We start from the raw sequence: 25,380 nt of genomic DNA, 5'->3' as shown, positions 1-25,380 counted from the left end.
CTTTATGACATCCAATGACAGCGAATCAGTTTTCTTGCCGCTCCACTCCTATTGGTTGTCGCTCCCGAAAGTTGCTCTTCATTTGCATAAAGTTAAACAGATCTCAACTTTGTCGCGTCACCGGAAATCGCCCGCTCCCCATTTGAAATGAATGGTATCGTGTCGCTTTGTCGCTTGTAGTGGGAACGGGGCTTAAATACACGTAAAATACACGCAATACTTGCAATGTCGCCCCCACCGACAACGCATAGTATTGCGTACATTGGTGCGTCGCGTATCAAAAACTAGGACGACACATTTGGCTACGCATCGACGCATGATGCATAATGGTGGCCGAAGCGTAGCGATGCGTAGCCTTGTGGACGCGTATGCGTACTGATACGTTGACTATGTAATGGCCTTAACAAGCGCAACAAACCATGAAAAAGAGGAAGCTTTATGTGGACGCACTGCGTCATCTAGTCTTCACAGTGTTTGGCACCGCAGGGTTTGGCACCGTCACTTCACTTCATAGGTGTTGGGCATCTGAAGTCTTCATAATAGGCTGGATCCAAACTGGAGCTGACAAACGCATTAATAAAAGCATTATTGTAATGTGTGAACACGCTGAAAATGCGAGTACGTGTTATTTTTATATTTTAATCAAATACTTAACAGTGTAACGTTATCTGTTGCATTTACCGTTAAATCACCATTGAGTTCTTTGCAGGCACATGCTTAATGTGTGACACGATGCAGTACATGTGAAATGGTGCATGTTAAATTACGTAATTAATGTTCTAAACGCAGCAGTAGTTTATGCATTTCTCTTGTGTGTATTTGAGAAACACATTTGTGAGAAACCGCCAAAGTTTTCATACTTTTGCTCTTTCTACTTCATTAATGGCAGACCCACGGAAGATCATCCCTTTAATATTTGGCCTTCTTTACGATAGAAATGTTACAGCCACTGCAATTTCTTTAACAATAACTCCTGGACATCAAAACACGCACGCTCATGGGGGTTTACATTTTTATTTTGAAGTCGTGATGAATAAAGTTAGCATATTTAGAAACATATTGATATATTCTCCTGTGTTGGCGTAGCTTCATAGATTATTTACCTTACAACTCTGGTGAAGTGACTCACATTGCGTTACCATATGAATGTCATTAAGCAACACAAACTCACAGCATATGCAGAGATGGCATTTGTTAAACGAGCTGCTGAGACGCGCATCGCAGACCCGATAACTCCATAGGGTCTACTCCGACTCACAAAACAAAATAATTAAAAATGTTCTCATAAGATGTCAGGCCACTTCTTCATTTCATCCCACCCACTGTGTTATATATCGCAGGTATGATAAATATTAACCAGCACGGTGTTTAATAGTGTTTTGTACATGCTCCCATCACGGTGTGATGAAGAGATGACTGAGTCCCAGCTTAGAACCCAAGCAATCCGATTGGTTCAAAGCCAAGGGGGTAATCCATCAGCCAGAAACTGAAGCCTCGCGGGAGCCGCCATTGTAGCAGACCATCACCTGCTGTTAGCATTCCATTGACTCCCATTCATTTTGACAGCGAATAACTTTACATCTGAGGTGTCCAAAGACTTAATTTGTCCATTATTTATTTGTAAAGAAACACGACAATGTATAAAAGGCTCCATTACTTTGTATCTTACGTTATGGCCCCGTAGAAGCCGTTTTTGTGAAAATAATCAAACGATTGCATCATAACCACGCAACTCTCTGTCGCACAGTAGAGAAATTACCATATAGACAGGAGGAGAAGCTCGCAATCTTCTACTGTCTATGAGGCAATCGGAGGGACATGGAGGAATAAAGTCAAGGGAGAAGCCCATAGATGGAGAGTCCATAAAAGCGACGGGACAAAATATTTCAACAACGTTTTTGAGGAATTGGAAATAATTCGGTATGTGGCAAATTAATGCATATGAAGTAACATTTATCTACGAACATTTATCAATTTATCTACTTCATTAAATAATGAAGTATGGGTAACGGGGTATACCTATATTAACGGGGGATGGGGAAATTATCAGGAAATTATACAGGCAATGGAAGAAAAGGGCAACCATTAGTTATAGATGTTATTGGTGACATTCATTATTGTCCATCTATTATATATGTTATTTAACAGGCCAAAACAGACACTTTTGTCCAAAGCGATTTACTGAATAACTTTTTTATATGACTGATTCGTCCATTTCTCTTGCGACGTAGAGAACAACGCCATTTTGTGGTTATATTCGGTGACCATTAACGTTATGTACGTCATGTGCATCAAGTAATCATGTTAATTATGTGCCCAGCAAGCATGTTATCTTTACCAATGCCTAATTTCACCGTGCTTAAATTATATTTAAAATATGCGCTCCCTGGGGGGTTAAATAAATATGACTCATTTAACTTACATTAACTTACATTCGACTTACATTAGCTGTTTAAGTTTAATTACTAATGTTAACTAGCATTTAGTTAGCAATAATTAGCCTGTGCCTAGTATGTTATCTCCTTACATATACCTATTGGGTATGAATACATATCACAAGTTCTTGAATATCATTTTACATAACTACTTAATATTATGCATTAACTTAATATGGCGTACTGGCGTTAAATTTTAAAATAAATAAATACTATGCAAAATGACAAAATAATTAATCAGAATACTTACAAAAAGTTGCTAAGGGTCACGCTCGCCGTCTCTGCAAGATTAGGCGATTCAGATTTGTCTTGGTACTGCTACTAGAAGATTTACAACTGTCAGAAAGGTTGCTCACGTCACATCTACTCGTCAAGCTCAGTTTCAGCCATAGACAGTAAAAGAAATGGACAGAGCGACCCCGTTGATTTCAACGGAGAGAGTTGAAGCCAAACATGGGTACTCACTTCCTGATAGCCAAGCGTTCTGCGCAGGCTCAAACTGAGCTTGATGACGTAGATGTCACGTGAGCAACCTGACTGGGAGTTGTAAATCTTCTAGTAGCTGTGCCAAGACAAATCTTAATCACCCCTAGACAGTCACCCAACCGCGACCTGCAGCAACTTTTGGTAAGTATTCTGATTAATTATTTTGACATTTTGCTTAATATTTATTTATTTAAAATTTAACGTCAGTACGCCATATTAAGTTAATGCTTTATATTAATAAGTTATGTAAAATGATATTCAAGAACTTATTAATTCATACCCAATATGTATATGTAAGGAGATACTAGGCAAAGGCTAATTATTGCTAACTAAATGATATTTAAGATTAGTAATTTAACTTAAACAGCTAATCTAAGTCGAATGTAAGTTAAATGAGTCATACTTATTTAACCGCCCAAGAAGCGAATGTTTTAAATATAATTTGCACGGTGAAATTAGGCATTGGTAAAGATAGCATACTTGCTGGGCATATAATTAACATGATTGCTTGATGCACATGATGTTGTATAGTGTTAACAGACGCAAAATGGCGTTAACTGTTATCTACACAGAGACAATAAAAGATCTATCGCAAGAGAAATGGCCGAATTAGTCATATAAAAAAGTTATTCAGTAAATTACTTTGTACAAAAGCGTCTGTTTTGGCCAGTTAAATAAAATGTAAGTTAATCACACACACACACACACACACACACACACACACACACACACACACACACACACACACACACACACACACACACACACACACACACACACACACACACATATATATAATACAATCAAAAATAACAGATAAATAAGTACATGTACATCTCAGCACAATCTTCCAAAATTATTAAAAGTGATTCAAATAGGCACATACATACATAAACGCACACATTTACAATTGTTCTTTTTCGTTTTTCCTTCTACATCAAACAGAATAATAACCCATCCAAAAAAGACTTATTAGTATATAAGCCCAGGAACCATACTATAAAATACTATCCCCTCGCGTCATTTTCGTATATTCAATGTGACCATATAATATTCCAAAATATAAATCATGTAGTTTTGGCTAATAAATCATGATCAAAAACACTTGAACAAAAAAGTTTTTCTTTATTTCACGTTATGTAGGCTAGGACATTTGTACATGGCTTCCGAACGGGATCACATTCATCTTCAAGGGTAGATCTATAAATAAATAAAGGAACAACGTTAACCGCGATAGACATTGAGATGGGTTTTTTCTTCTTCCATTGCATGTATAATTTCCTGATAATTTCCCCATCCCCTGTTAATATATATAGGTGAAGTAGATAAATAATTTAAAGTTCGTGGATAAATGTTACTTCATATGTATTCACTTGCCACATATCAAATTATTTAGAATTATTTCAAATTCATCAAAAACGTTGTTGAAATATTTTGTCGCGTTGCTTTTATGGACTCTATCTATGCCATGGGCTGACTTTAGACAGTAAAAGATTGCCTGCGAGCTTCTCCTCCTGTCTATACGGTAATGTCTCTATTGTGCGACATAAAGTCGCGTGGTTATGACGCAATTTTTAGCCTATTTTTACAAGAATGGCTTCTACGGGGCCATAACGTAAGATACAAAGTAATGGAGCCTTTTATACATTGTCGTGTTTCTTTAGAACTAAATAATGGACAAATGGAGTCTTTGGACACCTCAGATGTAAAGTTATTCGCTGTCAAAGTGACGCCAAAATGAATGGGAGTCAATGGGATGCTAACAGCAGGTGATAGCCAGCTACAATGGCGGCCCCCGGAGGCAGCTTCAACTTCCGGCTGATGGATTACCCCCTTGGTTTCAGCCTGCGCAGTACGCTCAGCCATCAGGAAGTGAGTGCTTCTAATGGGCTTCACTTTTCTCTGTTGAAACCAAGGGGGTCGCTGTGTCCATTTCTTTTACTGTCTAGGTGCGTTCCATTCGACCGTAAGTGGACTGCGAAGTGGACTCCACAGGGTATTTCGCCATCTTAAGTGAGATTCCAATCCGAAGGGAATGAACATGGTCTGTTCGAAGGGCACTGCAAATGGCGTAGGGAATAAGGGAACATCGATACATTACTTCACAGGAAGTGGAGAGCGAAAATCAACCAACTGTCATCGCGTCACCAGTCTGAACTAACCATAGAGCAGAGCCGTTGGAAGAGATTTTAAATTTAAATTTCTAACGGCTCATAGTTTACGTATGCATTGAGTATTCATAAATATTGTTATTATTATACAAACTAGAGTATTTATGAACGGTTGGGGTGATTAATGTATCTTTAGGCCTATTATATGATTTTAAATTAGAAAGTAAATTAAAAAAATTTATTCAGTTATATCATAATCTTCTTGACCCTGTTGTTGCCTTTGATGACGTTGCAGGGCATTCCAAATGAGTGATTATTGTCAGCGAAGTCCACTTCAACTGATGTACCGTGTTCAGGGAGTAGGGAGCAGTGAACACTCCGTAGGGACCCTGTCAAATGGAACGCACCTTCTATGTTCAAAGCACGTTTTAGGGGTAATCGCTTTAGTGCCTGGTTACAAATTAGATATCACTTTATTATACAAGTTGTTTGAACTGCGTTATAACGACCATTAATGTATTTTAACTTATACGATTCATATAGGCCTACTAGTATATAAACAAAGCTATAGATGGTGAAATTAAACATTTATCGTTCTTAGTGTTTTTTTTTTGTTAGCTTGTAGCATAGCATACATCTATCCGAAATGATTAGTTTTTTTCACCATCTACGATACTTTTCGATAAAAAACTTCGTTTACAATTACGATACAAGCATAAATCTGATTAATAATTAATTATTAATTTGTTTAAGAATTAACTTTTTCTTTCACTTTAACTATAGCGTTACATTAAGAATAGCGAGAACATCTTATATTCATCATACACATACTACTGGAGTCCTAAGCTGGGACTCATCACTTCACCACACTTTAGCCCTATTTGGTAGTGATGGCAGTCTGGGGTAGGGGTAGGTGTGTGCACTAGATTTATTTCACTTGTCTCAAAGCCTCCTTTCCACTAGCCGGTATAATTTAGACACAGCCTTGGCACCGTGGAGGTCGTTGTTACTGAAGCTTTGAGTAATGAAGCTTTTTTTAATGGTTTTAAAAAGTATTAAAAGGTAGTAAATCAAATTAGTAAAAGTTAAGGCCATTAAAAGGTCTTAATCGTCATTTTACGAGGTATTAAATTTTTTGATTTTTTTTTTTTTTTTTGCAAACTATGGGATAAACGGTTGTCTTTCAAATTACCTCTGCACACAATAGTATAGCGGGGATGATTGACAGATGCGTAAGGCCTATCATTAAAAATCGACAGCAATAAAGAATCCCGCTCAATCCCCCTTCCACTCTCTTTTACTGTCTATAGCCCCTTTCACACAGAGATTCCAGAAAATACACTGATAAAGTGACCTGGGATTTGACCCGGGTTCGTTTGACTTTGGTTCATTCACACTGCCAGTGATTTTCCGGAATCAGAGAGTGCGTTCACACACAACCAGTAAAAATCCCGTAAAGACACGTGACATCGATGTGACGTAATGTCTCAGCAGCGTCTATAGTTTGCTTATGAGCTGCGTTCCCTTTCGAGAGGTCCCTCCTATTGCGTAAGCTTACGCTATGGGGAAAACTCCTTTTCTCGAGAAATATTGAAGTCTTTATGTAAAACGCATTGCAGCTGCACAGCATACAGCAATGAGCGAGGCAGCTCGGTCATTGGCTGTGCTGCGGCAACTTGCACGAACCAATGACGGGGCGACTCTGAACCCGCTTCCAATGAGCGTGCTTCGCGCCCACATGCGTCAGAGCCCGCCAAGATGGGCGTGGCCAAGGGCTATATATTGGGCGCCCCGTCATCTGAGTTCTTCAGATTTAATCTCCTTCAGCAAAGAACCACGACTGATCACGACAGATGCCTCCAAAATAGGTTGGGGGGCCCTTTACGAGGGCAGGCCTGTCTCCGGTTTGTGGTCAAACCCGGAGAAGCGCCTACATATAAACTGTCTGGAATTGAAAGCGGTCGCTTTGGCTCTCAGAGCCCTGCTCCCGTACCTGAAGGACGAGCACGTCCGTGTCCGAACGGACAACATGACGGTAGTCTCGCATATAAATCGTCAGGGTGGACTCAGATCGAGCTCCCTGCACTCGATGGCCAGGGAGCTCCTCCTATGGTCCCAGCGCAACCTGCGCTCGCTGAGAGCAGCGCATGTGCCAGGTGTTCTGAACCAGGGAGTGGACATGCTGTCCAGAGACAAAGTTCTCCCAGGAGAATGGTCGCTCCACCCCCTGACGATTCAGTGGTTATGGCAAACCTTTGGCAGAGCAGAGGTCGACCTCTTTGCCTCCAAGGAAAATGCGCACTGCCCTCTCTTCTTTTCAAAGAGCACAGACGCGCTCGCCCAAGTCTGGCCGAGCCGCCCGCTGTATGCCTTCCCTCCGGTTGCGATGCTACCTCAGGTCATCAGTCGGATCAGGGAGGAGAAATGTGCAGTGCTCCTGGTAGCCCCACTCTGGAAGAACCAGACGTGGTTTCCAGAACTGATGCAGATGATACAATCTGCCCCATTGCCGATTCCAATGAGGCTAGATCTCCTCAGGCAGGCCAACGGGATGATCCTCCATCCCCGCCCCGATCTGTGGGCCCTCCATGCGTGGCCCCTCAACGGATTCCCGGGAACCTCCCCAGTGGAGTGTTGAGAACCATCACTGAGGCGCGAGCGCCCTCTACGAGGCGCTTATATGCCCAGAAATGGAAGGTGTTCAGTGACTGGTGCAACTCCAGGAACCTGAATCCTGAGACATGCGAAGTACCGAGTGTGCTCGTTTTCTTACAAGAGCTGTTGGAGGCAGGCCGCACCCCCTCCACGCTCAAAGTATATGTGGCTGCCATAGCGGCATCACATGAACCGGTCGAAGGACGCACACTAGGGAAAAACTACCTAGTTGTTCGTTTCCTGAGGGGCGCCAGGAGGATAAATCCCCCACGCCCCCCCTCGGTGCCGATTTGGGACCTGGCCACGGTCCTGGACGCACTTAAGCGTGCCCCGTTCGAACCCCTCCGAACTGTGCACCTTAAACAGCTCTCGCTCAAAACTGCTCTCTTGCTGGCTCTCGCCTCGGTCAAGAGAGTGGGCGACCTGCACGCGCTGTCATCAAGCGCTACCTGCCTGGAGTTTGGACCTAACGACAACAGGGTTGTCCTCAGGCCAAAACACGGGTATATTCCTAAGGTGCTCTCTACTCCTTTCAGAGCACAGGTGATATCTTTGGCCGCGCTATCGTCCCCAGCAGACGAAAGTGACGCTAATTTACTCTGCCCGGTCAGGGCACTCAGAGTATATTTGGAACGTTCTGCCCTGTTCAGACAGACAGAGCAGTTGTTCGTATGCTTTGGCGGCCGCACTAAGGGTCTGGCTGTGTCAAAGCAAAGAATATCGCGCTGGATAGTTGATGCTATAGCGCTGGCTTATGAAGCCAAGGGCCTTCAGTGCCCCTTGGGCATCAGAGCTCACTCTACGAGAGGCATGGCCTCCTCGTGGGCGTGGTTGAGTGGGATACCCATTCAAGATATTTGTGCGGCTGCAGGCTGGGCCTCACCGTCCACATTTATCAGGTTTTATAACCTACAGGTCCCCTCATTGCACTCTAACATACTGTCGGTCTAACTATGCATAGGCTGGGGTGTGTACATGCTGAGCATTGTCTCCTCCCTCATAGAATCACATCTTTGAAACTGATGTGGAGGATTTTTCATACATGACAGTACGTAAAAATGTGCTTATGTGTGTCTCTGGACGCCCATCGGGCCGTTCCACGTTGTCCTTTTATAAAGCCCGCCTTCGGCTGGCTCGTTGGATAATTACTTCGCTCAAAGGCTCAGGCACCGGCCTCCGGCTTAATAGAAGCTAAGTCAGCACGCACAGCGTTTTACATAGCGTTCCCATAGCGTAAGCTTACGCAATAGGAGGGACCTCTCGAAAGGGAACGACTCGGTTACTAACGTAACCTCGGTTCCCTGAGAGGAGGGAACGAGTATTGCGTAATCTGCCGTGCTTGTGCTTGGTCAGTTTGCTTCAGTCGATTGAACCTAAAAAACTCAGACGACGGGGCGCCCAATATATAGCCCTTGGCCACGCCCATCTTGGCAGGCTCTGACGCGCGTGGGCGCGAAGCACGCTCATTGAAAGCGGGTTCAGAGTCGCCCCGTCATTGGTTCGTGCAAGTTGCCGCAGCACAGCCAATGAGCTGCCTCGCTCATTGCTGTATGCTGTGCAGCTGCAATGCGTTTTACATAAAGACTTCAATATTTCTCGAGAAAAGGAGTTTTCCCCATAGCGTAAGCTTACGCATTACTCGTTCCCTCCTCTCAGGGAACCGAGGTTACGTTAGTAACCGAGTCGATTTCTCTCTCTCGAGAAACCACGCTTGTGCATTTTTTTTTTCTCGGATTCGATCATAAACTAGCGCATTACGTACCGTTTCACGCTGGCGAACGATCCCGGCTTCAGCGCCATCATTACGACACGGCATTGATTACGGCTTTTGTTCACACAGCACGCGTTCCGGGACTGAACACGGCAATGTTACTAGATCCCCAACCCGGCATCAATCCCGGGTCGTGTTTGCGTTCACACAGAAGGTGTTCTGGCAATTTCCCGGCAATTTCCCGGGATCAACGCACTGTGTGAAAGGGGCTTAAGTTCCACTCCTGCGGCCTGCCGTCTGACGGATTTAAGCGAGGACAGTGTACAGTAGTCACGGTACTTCTGACACCTGAAGGTAAACGGGCTGGGGTGGATGTGGAATGTTGAAATATTGTATTGAGTTAAGTTAATCTGGATTCGATTATCACAAGGGAGTGATCGCATGGATTATTTTAAAATACTCATTTCAAATCATTCATGGTTACTCACAGCGCCGCCGTTCCCACCACATAAAGGAACTATGCTTAAAGGATTTGTTCACCTCAAAATGAAAATTTGCTAATAATTTACTCACCCCAATGCCATCCAAGATATCCATGTCTTTCTTTCCTCAGTGGAAGAGAAATTAAGTTTGAGGAAAACATTTCTGGATTTTTCTTCGAATAATGGACTTCAATGGCAACCACAGTTTTGAAGTACAAATCAATGCAATTTCAAAGTCTTTAGTGCTTGAAACGGCTGTGCACGATCGCAGCTGAGGAAAGAGGGTCTTATCTAGCGAAAGGTAATTTAAAAAAAAAAAATATATATATATATTTATATATATATATATATTTTAAAACTATAATCTTTCGGATTGAGCTGATCTGCAACGCGCCGGGAACTGTCATCACGTTGAAAGGTAGCGCTCGATGGCGACGGCGGAAGTACTAATGCGAGTCCTGTTTAAAATGTGCAGTGTTCAAATGCAAAGACAGTGTCACAAATAGAACCCCATTTCCTTGTGGGATTTAGTATCAAATTTGGATATTGGAATAATAAAGTAGCCAATTTAAAATAAATCACATGTACACACAATGTTCCTGTTTTTTTGTTGTTGTTTTTTTACTGTTTTCTAGGGGTTTCTTAATTTTAGACTAGTTGACCAGCACACATTATATGCAATGCAATATTAATCATGAACAAAAGATGGTGTTGAGCAGTATTGAAACTTTGGACTTTCACTGTATATTGCAGTGAAATTTTGGATTTGGGTCGAATTCTAAAAACTTTAGAAGTCAAAACTAGAATTATGAAGATAGGCATGAGTTTGTTTGAATTGCATTCTCAAAAAATATATAAACCTGCAACTCAATGGTGTGTTGGTTTTAAAAAATATTGAGAAGGTATTAAAAATGGTATTAAAAGGTATTGAATTTACCTCCAGGATTTCTGTATATACCCTGTATCTGCAATAATAACGAAAACTTGTGCAGCAGGACTATCAATGTATTCATATATTCAGTTTAATTCTCTATTGATTATAGATGGGACTAGGCCTATATAGGCCTATTTGTTTATTAAAATTAAACTGACCGTTTCCATTGATTATTTTTTTCCTGGTGATCCTTGGCTTGATTTTCGTTTGAACTTTTGTTTCCTGAGAGGATCACGCTCCATCTCTTTCTTTTGCCGAAGGTGCCCAGTAGCTTCTCAGGCTTGTTTCACACTTGTGCCCTGTGCCAGACATGATCTGTGTGCTCTCCAGCCCTGCCAGTAGGCCTAAGGCTAGAACTTGTCTGTCATTTTTTTTTTCTCGTTATGAATTGTATCCTATTTTCCGTTATTACAGTTGAATACACAAAGTGATATGGAACTGTAATCCGCCGGATTAATGCGGTCAAGACCTGCCTGGAACTACTACCATGCGTTTCCCTGAAAATAATAATTTGCACAGTTTAGAACGTTCGTCAAAAAATCAGATTCAAGCATCTGTATGTAACAGTGGTTTATGAAAGTGGACAAGAGTGAAAAGGTGACAAATTAAACTAAATTGTTTAAATATGCACGTTTAATGTGTATATTTTTTGTTCAAGATTTCCTTTTTTGAATTAATGTACTTGATTGTGTGGTGCATATATCTTTCGTCTTGCTGTAACTGTAATTGTTTGAAATGTTCTAGACCTCAATGAACAAAAACAAAATGTTACCTGCAAAAAGGCGCTAATGCAAGAAGCTATTGATAGAATTATATTTTAATCTGTTTAAATAATTTATGGTGAAACGAGAAATGCAAGGGAGATTCATCTTTGAATATCAACTTCCACCACATTAAAAACAATGCATAGAAATTATATTGTAATCAAAAAATTAAAATACTGTGGATTTTTTCCATGAATAGCCATTGTTGCTGATATGGCATTAAATAAATAAATATACCACATGCATCATAGTTTAATATTTCTCATTCACCAAATGGGCCGTATATGCAAATGTGCAAAGAAGCCGTTTTAATGTGGACTCTACCTTTATAGGAAGTTGGACTGTGATATTCGTATTCAGCTGCCACAGGTGTCTGATGAGCACTGTAAAATAGAGCTGAATGAGAACAATGAGGTAATTATGTTGTGGTATAACACTATAAGTTTGACTTTATCTTTTGTTTCCTTAAACTGTTACTTTGCATATAAGAACACATGACATGCTGTTCATTTATTGTCTCTCTCTTGTTTAAGCTAATTCTGACCAATTTAAGCTCTGGGAACCCCACATGTATTAATGGACAAGTTCTCAATCAATCTGAACGGTTAAAGCATGGTGATCTCATTACAATCATTGATCGTTCTTACAGGTGATTCTGATTTTTATTATAATTATGAAAAAAAATGTAAGTTTTCTTTCTTGGAGAATCCTTGTTCTGAGAATAATTTGTTTTGTGTGGTTTCAACTTGTCATTGTTAGGTTTGAGTACCCACCTCCCAAGACACCGACAGCTGGAAAGGACAAAACAGTTCAGGTGTGTAGTTGATTTGAGTCTTGTGAAACAGATGATGGGTATTTTTTGTTAATTTATTATTTATTTATTTTGTTAAATTTTGGTTCTGTCATCCTACAGGCTTTGCAAGACCAGCAGGAAAAAAGCAAAACCGTTCACGAGAAGAGGAAGTCAGAGCATTCGTTTGGTTAGTGATCATGAAATGTATTTTTGCAACATGTTTACTGTAAGTTTTATTTCTAGTTTTGCTAATTCTACTAGAATATAATTTCTTGTCATGTGTGCTATATTTGCAGACACTTGTTTAAAAGATGGGTCAAATTTACCACCATCTGTGGATCAATCTGTTGAGAATGATGCTTTTTTTGAGCTCCTCCAAATGGTCGAACAGGACCTTGTTGCTAAATCACCATGGAAATCTGAGCTACCAAAAACACCTCTTGCAAGACCTCAGGTTGATCACGAGGAAGCTCCCGCTGCAGATGTTAAAAGTAGCCCTAAACCGGTCACAACTCCAGAACTGGATTTCGATCTTTCCTTCTTGTTAGATGAAGATATTACTGGACCAGCTATCCCTCAGAGCTCATTTCCTGCAAGTCAGGAAGAGAAAACTGTTGATGATATGCCGTCTGTAGGGTCCATCACCCCCCCATTGACAGAGAAAGGTGTAACTCCTGTCTCCCAGAAGAAGAGAACACCATTGAAAACGCCTCAGAAGTTCAGTGCTGGTGAGGTTGTCCAGCAAATTCTCTTAGAGCCTCAGCCTGAGAAGAAAACTCCCAAATCCCCGGAAGGAAGGAGAAGTGTTGGATCACAGGATCAGAGCCTTGATCTCCAAATGCCTTTGGGCCAGCCTCAGACTCTAGGCCCAGTTAGCAATAACACTGAAGTGAAAATGTCACAGAGAACATCCCCAAGACCAAATGCTAGCAATATGTCTGAAGTCCAAGGTGGTCTATATGACATTAAGACTACAATATCTAGTTATAGGATCAAAGGTGAGGCAGAGTCTTTCTTCTGTTTTTCTCCTCATGAACTACAACTACCTTAGAAGTAGAGATGCATAGGTTTTCGCTCACTCAATCTCATTTCTAAACAACAACAATTCGCCTCTGTCTATTAAACCTTTGACAAAATCACAACGGAACATTCAAATCTGTGTTTGCGCTGCTGCTGAGAAAGCAGTTATGTGTAGGTATGAAACATCTTCACAAACAGTAGCCTATTTTCAACCACACAGTATTGTTGTTCTCTTACGAGAGGTTCTCTCGTATTGCGTAAGTTAGCTTACACTACGGGAAAGATTCATCTTTTCGAGATATTGAAGCCAAAAAATTATCCTTAATTTTTGTATCCATTGTCAATGCAGTGCAGCAGCTAGCAGACCTAGAGCAGGCTGTCTAGCGTGCTCGTAGGCTGCCCTGAGGGAACTGCAGCAGCCTACCACTGAGCCCGACGTGACGTAACGTCCAATGAAGTATGGCCAGTATGGGCGTGGCTTAGCGTATATAAGCAGGGCTCGTAGGCTGTATTCTCTGATTTTCATCTCTTCAACGAAGCTCTTGCATCGCTGGATCTTGAGAGAAGCCGCCGCCGTCGAGGAAGCGACAAGTCAGCCCAGGACAGCGCTTGAAGAAGCCGGCTACGCCACCTTCAGCCATCCGAGCGAGCTACGCTATCCGGCGACGCATCCTTTTTACCTCTAACATCACTCTTAAAGAGCAGCGATAGTCTTTTTCAAGATGCCTCGCACTTCCTGTGGCTCGTGTGGAGCCACTCTCAGCGACGGAGACCGCCACGAGATCTGTGCTCTCTGCCTGGGCCAGGAACACGCAGACCTCGCCTTCTCGTCTGGAGGATGCGAGCTCTCGACTCGAAGCGTTCAACCCCACTCCACCATATGCGGGACCGCGCAAAAAGAAGCGCCGTTCCCATAGGATGCCGGAGCCTGTGGTCACCGTGACGTGCTCGCCGGATTCCCTCCCTCTCGCTCTCGCCTTCTCCTCCTCCCCTCACCGACGCGCAGCTGCCGCCCACTTGCCTCACTGGCGTCGCTTCTGAGGACGAGGCCGAGGAACAGGCCACAAAGGACTGCTGTTCCATCCTGGCATCGGACAGCGAGGTCGTCTCACCGCTCCTCCGCCTCTTCGATCCAGGAATCCGGCCGGAGCTGACCGCTGAGCTGATGCGCCTCCTCTCTCAGGCTGCCGAACGACTCGGGCCCAAGTGGTCGCCGCCGAAGGAGCCCGCACCGAACAGACTCGACGGCTGCTTCCTTCAGAGCCAGGCCCGCCCCGTTTCTGCCTGAACTTCACGCAGAACTGGCTAAGTCGTGGAATGCACCTTTCTCCACGAGGCTCCAATCCCACTTCTCCGCATCGCTCTCCCAAGTGGACGGCACCGCCGAGAAAGGATACTCTGCCATTCCCCCAGTGGAAGAGACGGTCGCAGCGCACCTTTGCCCGCCCTCCGCGAGATGGCGCTCAAGGTCTGCCCTCCCGTCCAAGGGCTGCAGAGCCACATCCACCCTTGTCGGCCGCGCATACACCGCCGCCGGACAGGCTGCTTCCGCTCTGCACTCGATGGCTGTGCTACAAATTCTACAGGCTGACCTCCTCCGTGAATGGGATGAGAAGGGCCGGGACCCAGCTGCCGTTACAGACTTGAGGAGCGCAACGGATCTATCACTCCGCGCTACCAAGACCGCAGCTCAAGCCATCGGAAGGTCTATGGCCGCGTTGACCGTCACAGAGAGGCACCTCTGGTTGACGCTTGCCGACATGAGGGAGACCGAGCGCGCCACCTTCCTGAACGCGCCTCTTTCCCCTACCGGTCTCTTCGGCCCAGCGGTGAGCGGGCTCGTCGACCGTTTCTCGGAGGTTCAAAAGACCACGCATGCCATGAATCTCTTCCTGCCTCGACGCTCGAGTTCCTCTACAGGCCGCTCACGTGACCCGCCACCTGCACGAACCACTACTCAGCGTCCATCGCAGCCTAGCCAGCCTTCGCAGCGACGTCAGGGCGGCCACCCTAGGTCGCGCCCGGACAGCCGTCACAGACCGCCGCCCACCAGAGGGCCTCGGCATATGATCGCGCTGAAGCCCGAGCACTAGCGTCAGCAGGAAGGAAAAGACGGCCGAGTCCTGCTGCGGCCGGACCGCCGTCAAAGCTTTTCTCCCTGTAAGTCCCCTTCAAACATACTGCAGGTGTTCATTTAGCAGACAACGAGCTGGTAGAAAAACCCTCTCGCCTGACCCAGAGAAATCTAATAAAGAGAATAATTTCTGGTTATCCGGCTCATGTCGATGGTGTTTTAAGTGTAGAGAAAGTGCCCACTTCCCAGTGTTCACCCCTGCACAACACTTCCCGTGTCATTCACAGAGCCCACTCTCATAAAGCTGGCAAAAGCTGCTCGAATGTTGAATGTAAGAAGTGTGTTCAGTCAGGTTATGAATGTAAGTCACGTGCCCGCTGGCAAGCTCTCACGCTTACTAACACATGCCTCTCCCCGAGCACCGCCTGTGCATCTAAGCGTTGTCACAAAACGCAGGGCAATCATAAAACGCGCCCCATCCAAAGCGATCGGGACGTCAAATTTATGTGTAAGTCTCGTGCCCACACAAAAGCGCTCACGCTTATTAACATACACTTTGCCCAAGGCTCCGCTCGCGCAACACGAAGTGATTAAAAGGGCGCTCCCCATTCACGGCAATCGTGTCGCCTCTTATGTATCAGAGTGTCACGACTGGCAGCGAGCTGCCGCATGCAAGCACCGAGGGCGCGCGCGCTGCGCCCACACCTCCGGTTCAGTTTCTCGACCCTGCAGTGCGCGGCGATCAGAACCCGGAGACCATTCGCCCCCTAGCTACATGTATAGACGCATGGGAAGCCATTCCAGGGGTTTTAGAATGGGTGCCGAGCACAATAAGGCACGGCTATTCGCTACAGTTCACTCGCCGTCCTCCACGCTTTCAAGCGCGGACCGTGACAACTGTGAATGCAGAAGTAGCACATCTACTCCGAGCAGAAATAGTGAAGCTGCTGTGCAAAGGGGCCATAGAATTGGTACCGCCTTCAGCGGTCAGGCTTTTACAGCCGCTATTTTCTCGTACCCAAGAAGGACGGTGCCCTCAGACCCATCTTAGATCTGAGACGTTTGAACAAGGTTCTTATGAAAAGACCGTTCAAAATGCTCACAACCAGAATAATCCTTGCACACGTTCGCCCGAGGGACTGGTTTATTTCTCTCGAACTGAAAGATGCCTATTTCCAGATTCAGATAATACCCCGTCACAGGCCATTCTTGAGATTCGCCTTCGACGGTCAGGTTTATCAATACACAGTGCTGCCGTTCGGCCTGTCCCTGGCACCCCGTACATTTACGAAGGGCATGGATGCGGTTCTCGTCCCCTTGAGAAATCAGGGTTTGCGAATTATGAACTATCTGGATGACTGGCTGATTTTGGCACAGTCAGAGACAGAACTACTATCTCACAGAATTGTGCTCCTCAGTCATGTGGAAAGCTTGGGTCTCGCGGTCAACTGGACCAAGAGCTCATTACTGCCCAGTCAGTCAATTTCCTTTCTAGAAATAGAACTGGACTCTGTGACCATGACGGCTCGTTTATCGACACAGCGCGCGCGCCGTGTTCAACACCTAGCCGCGACTTTCCAGAAGGGCAGCATCATCCCTCTGAAGACATTCCAGAGGATGCTGGGCTGTATGGCTTCAGCTACAGCAGTGCTTCAGCTGGGCTTACTGCGCATGCGCCCGCTCCAACGCTGGCACAATGCTCGTGTGTCTCGCCGAGCTTGGGCTGCCGGCTGCGAACGAATCAGAGAGACTCAGACCTGTATTACGGCTCTGCAGCCCTGGTTAACAGCCGACTGGTATCAGCGGGGTGTGATGATGGGAGCGGTTTCGTACCGAAAGGTCATCTCGACAGATGCGTCCAACTCAGGTTGGGGTGCGCTCTTTGAGGGCAGACCGGTCTTTGGCCTGTGGTCAGACCAGGAAAAGCTCCTTCACATAAACTGTCTGGAAATGATAGCGGTCGATAACACACTGAAGCGCTTCCTCCCGCTCATACAGGACCACCATGTTCTAGTCCGATCAGACAACATGTCAGTGGTTTCCTACGGGAACCGTCAGGGCGGCGTCAGATCATGGAACCTCTTCGATCTGACAGAGCGCCTCCTCAGGGCTCATTCCACCAGAGGCATGGCCTCTTCGTGGGCATGGTCCAGCGGAATTTCTATTCACGACATATGTGTGGCGGCGGGCTGGGCCTCCCCGTCCACCTTTGTCAGGTTTTACAACCTAGAAGTTCCCGCTCTGCAGGCAAAACTTCTGTCAGTTTAAGTGAGATGTACGTTCTGTCCAGATATGAAGAGGGAACGAGTATTGCGTAACCTGCCGTGCTCGCGCCACGAGCGTCTTTCGTTTCAGTCGATGAAAACCAAAGAATAAAGCCTACGAGCCCTGCTTATATACGCTAAGCCACGCCCATACTGGCGGGCTTTGGCACTGTGAACGCGCGAGCGCCCTTCATTGGACGTTACGTCACGTCGGGCTCAGTGGTAGGCTGCTGCAGTTCCCGCAGGGCAGCCTATGAGCACGCTAGACAGCCTGCTCTAGGTCTGCTAGCTGCTGCACTGCGTTGACAATGGATACAAAAATTAAGGATAATTTTTTGGCTTCAATATCTCAAAGATGAATCTTTCCCGTAGCGTAAGCTAACTTACGCAATACTCGTTCCCTCTTCTAGAGAGAACCGAGGTTACGTTAGGTAACCGATACGTTTCTGTTGCAAATATTAAAATTATCACAGAAGTACTGGGATAAAAGTTTATAGTTCAGATATAAACACTGATATCTACTGTAGGGATCATAAGAGCAATTCACCTTTTGTAAAAAAATCTTGGTGCTTCAAACAACGATTGTCTCGATTACATTGTTATGCCACTAGTTGGCGACAAGTGACTGTTTATAACATGAGCTTTGTCCCAATTCAGAGACTGCGTCCTCCGGAGAGGCATTTAAAGTGCGATTGCGTCACATCGGCACGACGAAGGGTGTCCCAATTCAAAGGCTGCACCCTTCTAAGGCCGATTGCGTCACTCGGAGTGACAAAGGCTACCCCGATTCTAATGCGACTTCAAATGCACCCTTCGTTTCTCGGGCAATTAGGGATATAACTGATGGACCCTTGCTTGCAAAACTTGTTGTAATATTTTCTTTTGTTTTAGGGCTCCAGGAGCGGACAGCTGAATTTATTAAAATGAGGGCTGACAACGAACATTTATTTACCGGAGACAAAAACTCGGCCAGTGTGGCTTGGGGGTAAGGCCTATTTCCACTAGGCTCTCTTTAGTCTCTTGTGTATTATAGTAAATAGTTCTCACCCTATACAAAGCCCACAACAATAAGACAACCAGTAGATAAGGCAATAGTCTTTCACTTTGTTGTTTTTTGTAGTGCTGTCATGCAAGGTATGTTTACAAATGTTTTAACCAAACTTGATGACTTTTGTATGGATGTCCTGCTGTGTCATATTTTGTAATGTTAAGATTGCACTTATGTCAAGATTACGCCCATCTTAATGTTTTGCATAAGTTTTTCCCTTTTCTCTTGTTTTAGAACAGTCCTGAAGAAAATGGGCCTGCTTGGGCAGGCCACTCCCAGAAAGGCCAAAAGAAAATGGGAGTACTTAAAAACAACATACGAAGTAAGCAAATTAATTGGCACGTCTTTGCTGAAATTTATTGTGCTGTTGTTGTTTTTGTTAACAGGCATGGTTTATTTGCTCTGCTGTAGGAGTGCAAGTGTAAGGGAGCGAGAGCTAAACCTTGGGAGTGGTTTGCCCTCATGGATGAGGTGTTGGGACAGAGGCATTCCCCCAAACCCCGTTTCCAACTTGCCTCCTTCCCTGAGAACACACCAGGGCCAAGTTCAGCAGTGGATGATGAAGATGAGGAGGAGCCACGACCACCACCAGCCAAGAGAAAAAGAGGCCATGTCGATGAGCTGGTCGAGGTACGAAGAGCAGGGAGAGAATGGACCTACAATTTTCTCTTATTGAGAGAATGGTTAATAAATAAAATTTAAGTTAAAAATGGGTTCATTCAAAATGTTCTATATACTGTATATATTTTTTTTTTAATTATTATTATTATTTATTTTTTTATTTTATTTTTTAATGTCACTTAAAATTTCTCAATGAGACAAAACATTTTTTTCTGTAGTTTATTTTTGTGATGCAAGTTAAAAATTAAAGTTGTATATAAGTTGTATACTGTGTCAAGCAGGACGAGGCCGAGGGCCGTGAAAGAACGGCGCGAGGCCGGTGTTCTGAACTATTCACTGTGTCTGAGATTTTTGGTGACACTGGGCAGAGCTTACATGAATATTCACGAGTTTCCTGTTTCGTGTGTTATTAGTGCATGCTGCTCAGATCGCAGAAACTATTTTTCAGCGTTGAATGAAGTTAAGCTTCTTTTTTTAATAACTGTTTATGTATGCTCGATAGTTTCTACATTGTAACATGTGATATGATTTAATTATAGCCACTGATTTGACAGTGACTTATCGTTATTGGATACACTTCGAGCAATGAGCCAACAGCCATTGAGTTAGTTTGTTTGTTTTTATTATATAGGCTACTTTTGTTTTGCTTTGATGGTCTTTAAAATAGTTTCATTTGATAACTTTTATAAGTGTATCTGTGGTAGCATAATAAAGTTTCAGTGGTGATTATCTTGTCATTCCCTATTGCTTTCTCATTTGGTAACCTGCCATTGGAGGTGGAAATATATGTCCATCCTCAACTTACTGGAGCCATACATCACAGACAGGGACACCTCTAGCAATTTTAGACAGAACACCTCTTGTGATGAGGATGTCAGTGTAGTGGCTCTCTTTGAGTCTATGATAACACCAGTGGAGGTAGTGTAGCATACTACGTGAACCTCAATGTTAAAGTGCTTTTACATCCGTTTTAATTGTGTAATAAGTGTATAAGGCAATATCTGTGTATATCAAATATGTGTATAAAGAATTGTAGGAATGACATGACATGTTTAATGACAGGCAATTGTTATTATTTCTGTCAAAGGATGGAATTATGATTATTATTAGTAGTATAATTTATCTGTGTGTATATATATATATATATATATATTCTGATTTGTCCCCCACAGATATCAGATGAGAGCTCACAGCCCGGATCTCCTGACTCCCGTAATGTGCTACCACTCTGCACACCTAAAACTTCTCGTCGTACTCTTGCTTCAAAGAGAAGGGCTGAGGCAGATACGACTGACCATCAGCACGGTGTCCTGAAAGCCATTAATAGCAACCCAGATGAGGAAGAGCATTTTCTTTTAAGTTTAGCTGGGGCACTGAGACACCTTCCTCCACGCAGTCGATCCGAGGTTAAAATCAAATTTCAACAGATTTTACATGAAGCAGAATTTAACAATCAGTAAAACAGTATCATGCATACATAAACAAACATACAGACAGACACACACACAAAAATTCACTTTCAAATAGACAAAATAAATGAATACATATGTAACAATCAATAACTTTATTTTTAGGGGCCAAGCCCCGAAGGTAAGGGGGCACCTATTGAAATCGTTGGCGTTCTTATTATTATTATTCTTTCGCTTCTTCTTCTTCTTCTTCTCATCCCATAGGACCGCTTGCAGAAAAGTTATGATATTCAGACCAGATGATATGATTCGGTTTTGGTGAAAATCGAACAAATCAATTTCAAAGAACGAAGATCGTGTTACAGAGCAATGGTGGCATGGAACTCGCTCCCGTTATTTTTGGTCTCATAGTCACCATGTTAGTTTTTCCAGAAGATTGAGATTGTATTTATTTACTTTAGAATAACTGTAATTATGTAATTAATTATGACTGTATAATGAGCTATGGTAATTGAAAAGCGATTTTTATATTTTATTTAATACCCAGAGAGTGGTAATATTTTGTTCATAGAAAAGCTTATATTGTGATATTGTATTTGTTATGTTTATTGTGTGTGTGTGTGTGTGTGTGTGTTAGATGACCTAGATGATGTTGTGCGCACTTCTGTATTTGTCTTCATTGTTGTACAGCTTTGATGTAATATTTTGGTAATAATTGTTAAGACCCCAGGAAGAATAGCTTCTTCTTAATGGAGTAGCTAATGGGGATCTAAATAATAAACATAAAACTGACTGTATATATTATTATTCAGCTATTTTGCCTATAATCATCTTACAATTTTTTCAATTGCTCCTTGCTGCAGTTGGTCTTACACTCCCAGGCATGTTGGCATGTCTTATCGTCTTGCGCTTGGCCCCGATAATTGCTTCTTGAAGCTATATTTTATAATTCATTTTGTATGTGACATTAAAAAATGTATCATTAAAATATTAATTAAAAGCATTCATCTTTCCCAGTCATTTATTTTCCTCTTTTGATTAAGACTACTATTTTATTTTAGTAGTAATGTGTAGCTAGTGAAAGGAAATATGCTAGTTTTCGAAGGTTATGTGTGGCTCTTAAAAGAGCCTTTTTTGATACAATTGGTGATGGTCCTGATGTTTCTGATGGCATTGGTCCTGATGGTGGTGGGAGTAATTATGGGGCATTAGATGACAGAATGCTGCCATGCAACTTCACCTGCTGGAGAGGAGAAGTAGGTGGTGTACCTTTGCCTAATTTCCAGTTCTTCCCAAGAGGTATTGTTGCTGCCTACTCGCCAGCCCATCCAGCTGCATGTCAAACTGTGGCTCCGATGGCTGGTGGGCACAACTTCCTTCCTCTTCATCAGCATTCTCATAGCGTAGGAAATTGTGAAGGATGCAAATGGCCTTCACCACTGCATCTGCCACTTTTGGTGAGACACCAAGCACTCTGTGGAGTCTCCATTGGCCAGAAAGGAACCCAAATGTGCACTCCACCATCCTCCTTGCACGAAAAAAACGGTAATTGAACACACGCTTCTCTCTGTCGAGGTGTTTTCCTGGGTAGGGTTGGAGAAGGTGCCTCTTCAGAGGAAAAGCCTCGTCACCCACAAACACGTGGCACAGCCTGGAGGTCTTCAGCTCCTGGTAAAGGTGCATCCTCTGGCAGGTTGAGGGTCCTCTGGTGGAGGGTAAAGGGAAATTAGTTATAAATTAAATAAAACATCTATTTAAATAATACTTTCATTAGCTATAAATTTAAAAAAAACATACATTTAAATGATGCTTTAATTCTATTAAATTAAAAATGTGTTTAGATGTGTAAAATATCTCGTATTACTGAATCATAAATAACTAAAAATAAGTAAATTAGTAAAATAAGTGTTGGCGTACCACATATGCAGTTAATATGCAGTAAATATAAATTGCAAGAGGCTATACTCGATTTTGAATACAGTTATGTAGGAACAATACAGCACAACTTTATTAACCTGTTACAACATAATAAAAATATGAAGGGGCCGGAGCACAATCTTTCATTACAACGTTATTTTATTAATCATATTCATATAGCATCATTCATGGAAAAATAAAGTCCCTGATATACTATTTTTGGACCAGAACAGCTGCCATACTATTCATTCTTTGTGTGTAGTTCAAACTACAGCGTGTACATGATACCTGCATGACCTTCTATATTTTAGCAAAAACGTGCAGTATACAGCAAGTACTGTATCCCACTAGTAGTTTGTCACCAACTAGATCATAGATCAAATTAGAACATTTATAATATAATATATAAACCTGTTTTTATTTCTGAATTACACGTTAGTAAATAATACGGTCATGTGACAACAATGTAGCATACTTATGTTTGAAACATTCATCATTGCATAATGCATGCTTTTTCACATACTATTTCAGCGGGTCCTGTGCAGTAATGTACACAGTATCTACAGTTGACATCATAGCCGCTATTACTACATTGTGTATTTTAGATTGTTCGTGAATCGTGTCCACTTAGACAATGACCTCTCTATAATGGTAAACAGGATTGCCTGTACCACAGAGAACAAGTGAACAAATGTTTTTCTTAACCACAGAAATTTTTATTATTACCAGAAGTAGTAGTAAACTAATGTACAGTGTGCAAAAACTGTTTTCCTCCATCTCTGTGACACACTCACTTCCATATATGGAGGTTGCGCTCTCGAGCGCCCTTCCTTAACCTCATGTACTGTAAATCTTACTGTAAATATGTCAGGTTGCATTAATACTCATATTTTTTGTGTGTGTTTAAACAAGTGGGTTTGTCTATTCCTCTAATAGAACAAAAATGACAAATAGCATGATGTCAGGTTTGGATCTTTAACTGAGAAAGGCCGGGTATGTTTAATACAAGTTTCAATTTTTTCCCTTCACGTTTTCTGTCTTTCCTCTATTTGATGAATTCATCTAGACTGGCATCTATCATGGAATGCATGCTTTTCCCATATTTATCCTATTGCCCTTTTTCCCTTTCACTCTTACATTTGCTTCTTATGTCTGCCTCCATTTTTGAGTCCAACACCCATATCTCAAAATCAATCAACGTACAATACATACATAGCCCTACTTTCTTTTTCGACAATCTGTTATATTAGGAAGTACGTCACAGTAAGAGAAAAAAAGATCTGTTGCTACTTTCATTTCATCACGGCTTGTGATGAAATCACAGACTAATTTCAGCACAATTAAAGCTCCATGATGTTACTTGAAAATTTTATATAAATGATCAGCATTAATTATCAGACTTTTGCAAGGAAAAACACAAATACTTGCCTAATTTAAACATAGGTGTTTTCATTTTTGATTACCTACAAGCCCAGCATTGTTAATATATAATTCATTTAAGTTATTTGTTCATTATACTATTGAATTCCTACTCCAATACAGTATGTAAGGTTAGGTATCAGTGATAGTCCTGATACTGTTTAGGAGATGATGCCTACGTGATGTCTTGTGACACATGGGTAACGTTTCTATACTTAAGTGGTTCTCGGTAAAGAGGAGCCCACATTTTCCTTGTGTCTGACATATATTTGAACTCTGTCTCTCTTTGACCTTTCTATAAATAATTGGTTGAATATACTTGGCCACAGGATCTAGGTTTACTGGTTATTTTGGCATATGGGCAGGTTCACTTGGTGATGACACTGATGACACTTGGACTTGAGACTTTTACTACAGCATAGTATAGTATATGCTAGCTCTCTTGCAGTTGTTATTAAGAATTTGCGATGCACAAAGTTTATAAAATAACCGAGCCTGGTGTCTACTCCTGACAAATTCTTTGTGGGATCACAGAACAGTGACTGTGACTCCGGGAATCAAGATATGTAACGATTCTGGTTCCAATTCTGATTCCTATAGGGTGCAAGATGTCATTAAAATTATTTGCTGATGGTATTTCTTTATTTTTATTAGGCTGGTAGTCTGGTATTAGGATCCCCTACATTAAGTCTACTAAAAACGTTCCAGCTCTGATTCAAACTTTCTTTGTCCTTTTATTCCTGCATGTCCTTTATTGTAGCGTACCTATTTTCCTCCTGTTCTTTTCTCACATCCATTATGTATAGAGGGGATCGCTACCATCTTCACTCTTCAACCCATATTGAAAGATGTAGGAGTTTTTTAAACAACTTCAATTTCTCATACGCAGGCTACTTGGAAACATGCTATTGAGAAAGCCAAAGCCATGCCAGATCCTTGGGCTGAGTTCCATCTGGAGGAAATAGAGACAGAGCGCTGTACTCGATACAGGTGAGTGACTTTGAGCCCCTTTGCATGATACTCAAAGAGTTGACTCCATCAAAATGCAACACATGAGTAGAGTTGGGGAAGATAGTTGGAATCTGTAGACAGCAAAGCTACAAGATGTTCAACTACAGCTATACTCCCACCACCAACAAACATCATCTACACTGCAGCTACTAAAAGGGTGAAAACATTCATAGGAATGTTTATTTATAGGATATTATTCACATAAAATAATTGATGAACACATACA

At 42.6% G+C, this 25,380-nt stretch overlaps 1 protein-coding gene across 2 annotated transcripts in view; it reads left to right on the top strand.

The window, feature by feature from the left end:
- LOC143714737 (uncharacterized) overlaps window positions 1-21,810 on the top strand; it is a 33,194-nt gene extending 11,384 nt beyond the window's left edge. For both annotated transcript variants that reach the window (XM_077206129.1, XM_077206128.1), the window contains 9 exons: window positions 11,911-11,992; window positions 12,112-12,227; window positions 12,338-12,392; window positions 12,492-12,558; window positions 12,668-13,369; window positions 18,621-18,714; window positions 19,012-19,099; window positions 19,189-19,407; window positions 20,571-21,810. In XM_077206129.1, the coding sequence (XP_077062244.1) occupies window positions 11,911-11,992; window positions 12,112-12,227; window positions 12,338-12,392; window positions 12,492-12,558; window positions 12,668-13,369; window positions 18,621-18,714; window positions 19,012-19,099; window positions 19,189-19,407; window positions 20,571-20,858 (1,711 nt within the window). In that variant the 3' untranslated portion in view covers window positions 20,859-21,810. The remainder of the gene's footprint in view (window positions 1-11,910; window positions 11,993-12,111; window positions 12,228-12,337; window positions 12,393-12,491; window positions 12,559-12,667; window positions 13,370-18,620; window positions 18,715-19,011; window positions 19,100-19,188; window positions 19,408-20,570) is intronic.
- Window positions 21,811-25,380: the final 3,570 nt, after the last annotated feature.

The sequence above is a fragment of the Siphateles boraxobius genome, unplaced genomic scaffold (genome assembly GCF_051911475.1).
Source record: "Siphateles boraxobius isolate OS27281-9 unplaced genomic scaffold, OSU_SipBor_1 55, whole genome shotgun sequence".
In the NCBI taxonomy this organism is placed as follows: domain Eukaryota; kingdom Metazoa; phylum Chordata; class Actinopteri; order Cypriniformes; family Leuciscidae; genus Siphateles; species Siphateles boraxobius.
This window is presented reverse-complemented; position numbering and strand designations above follow the sequence as displayed.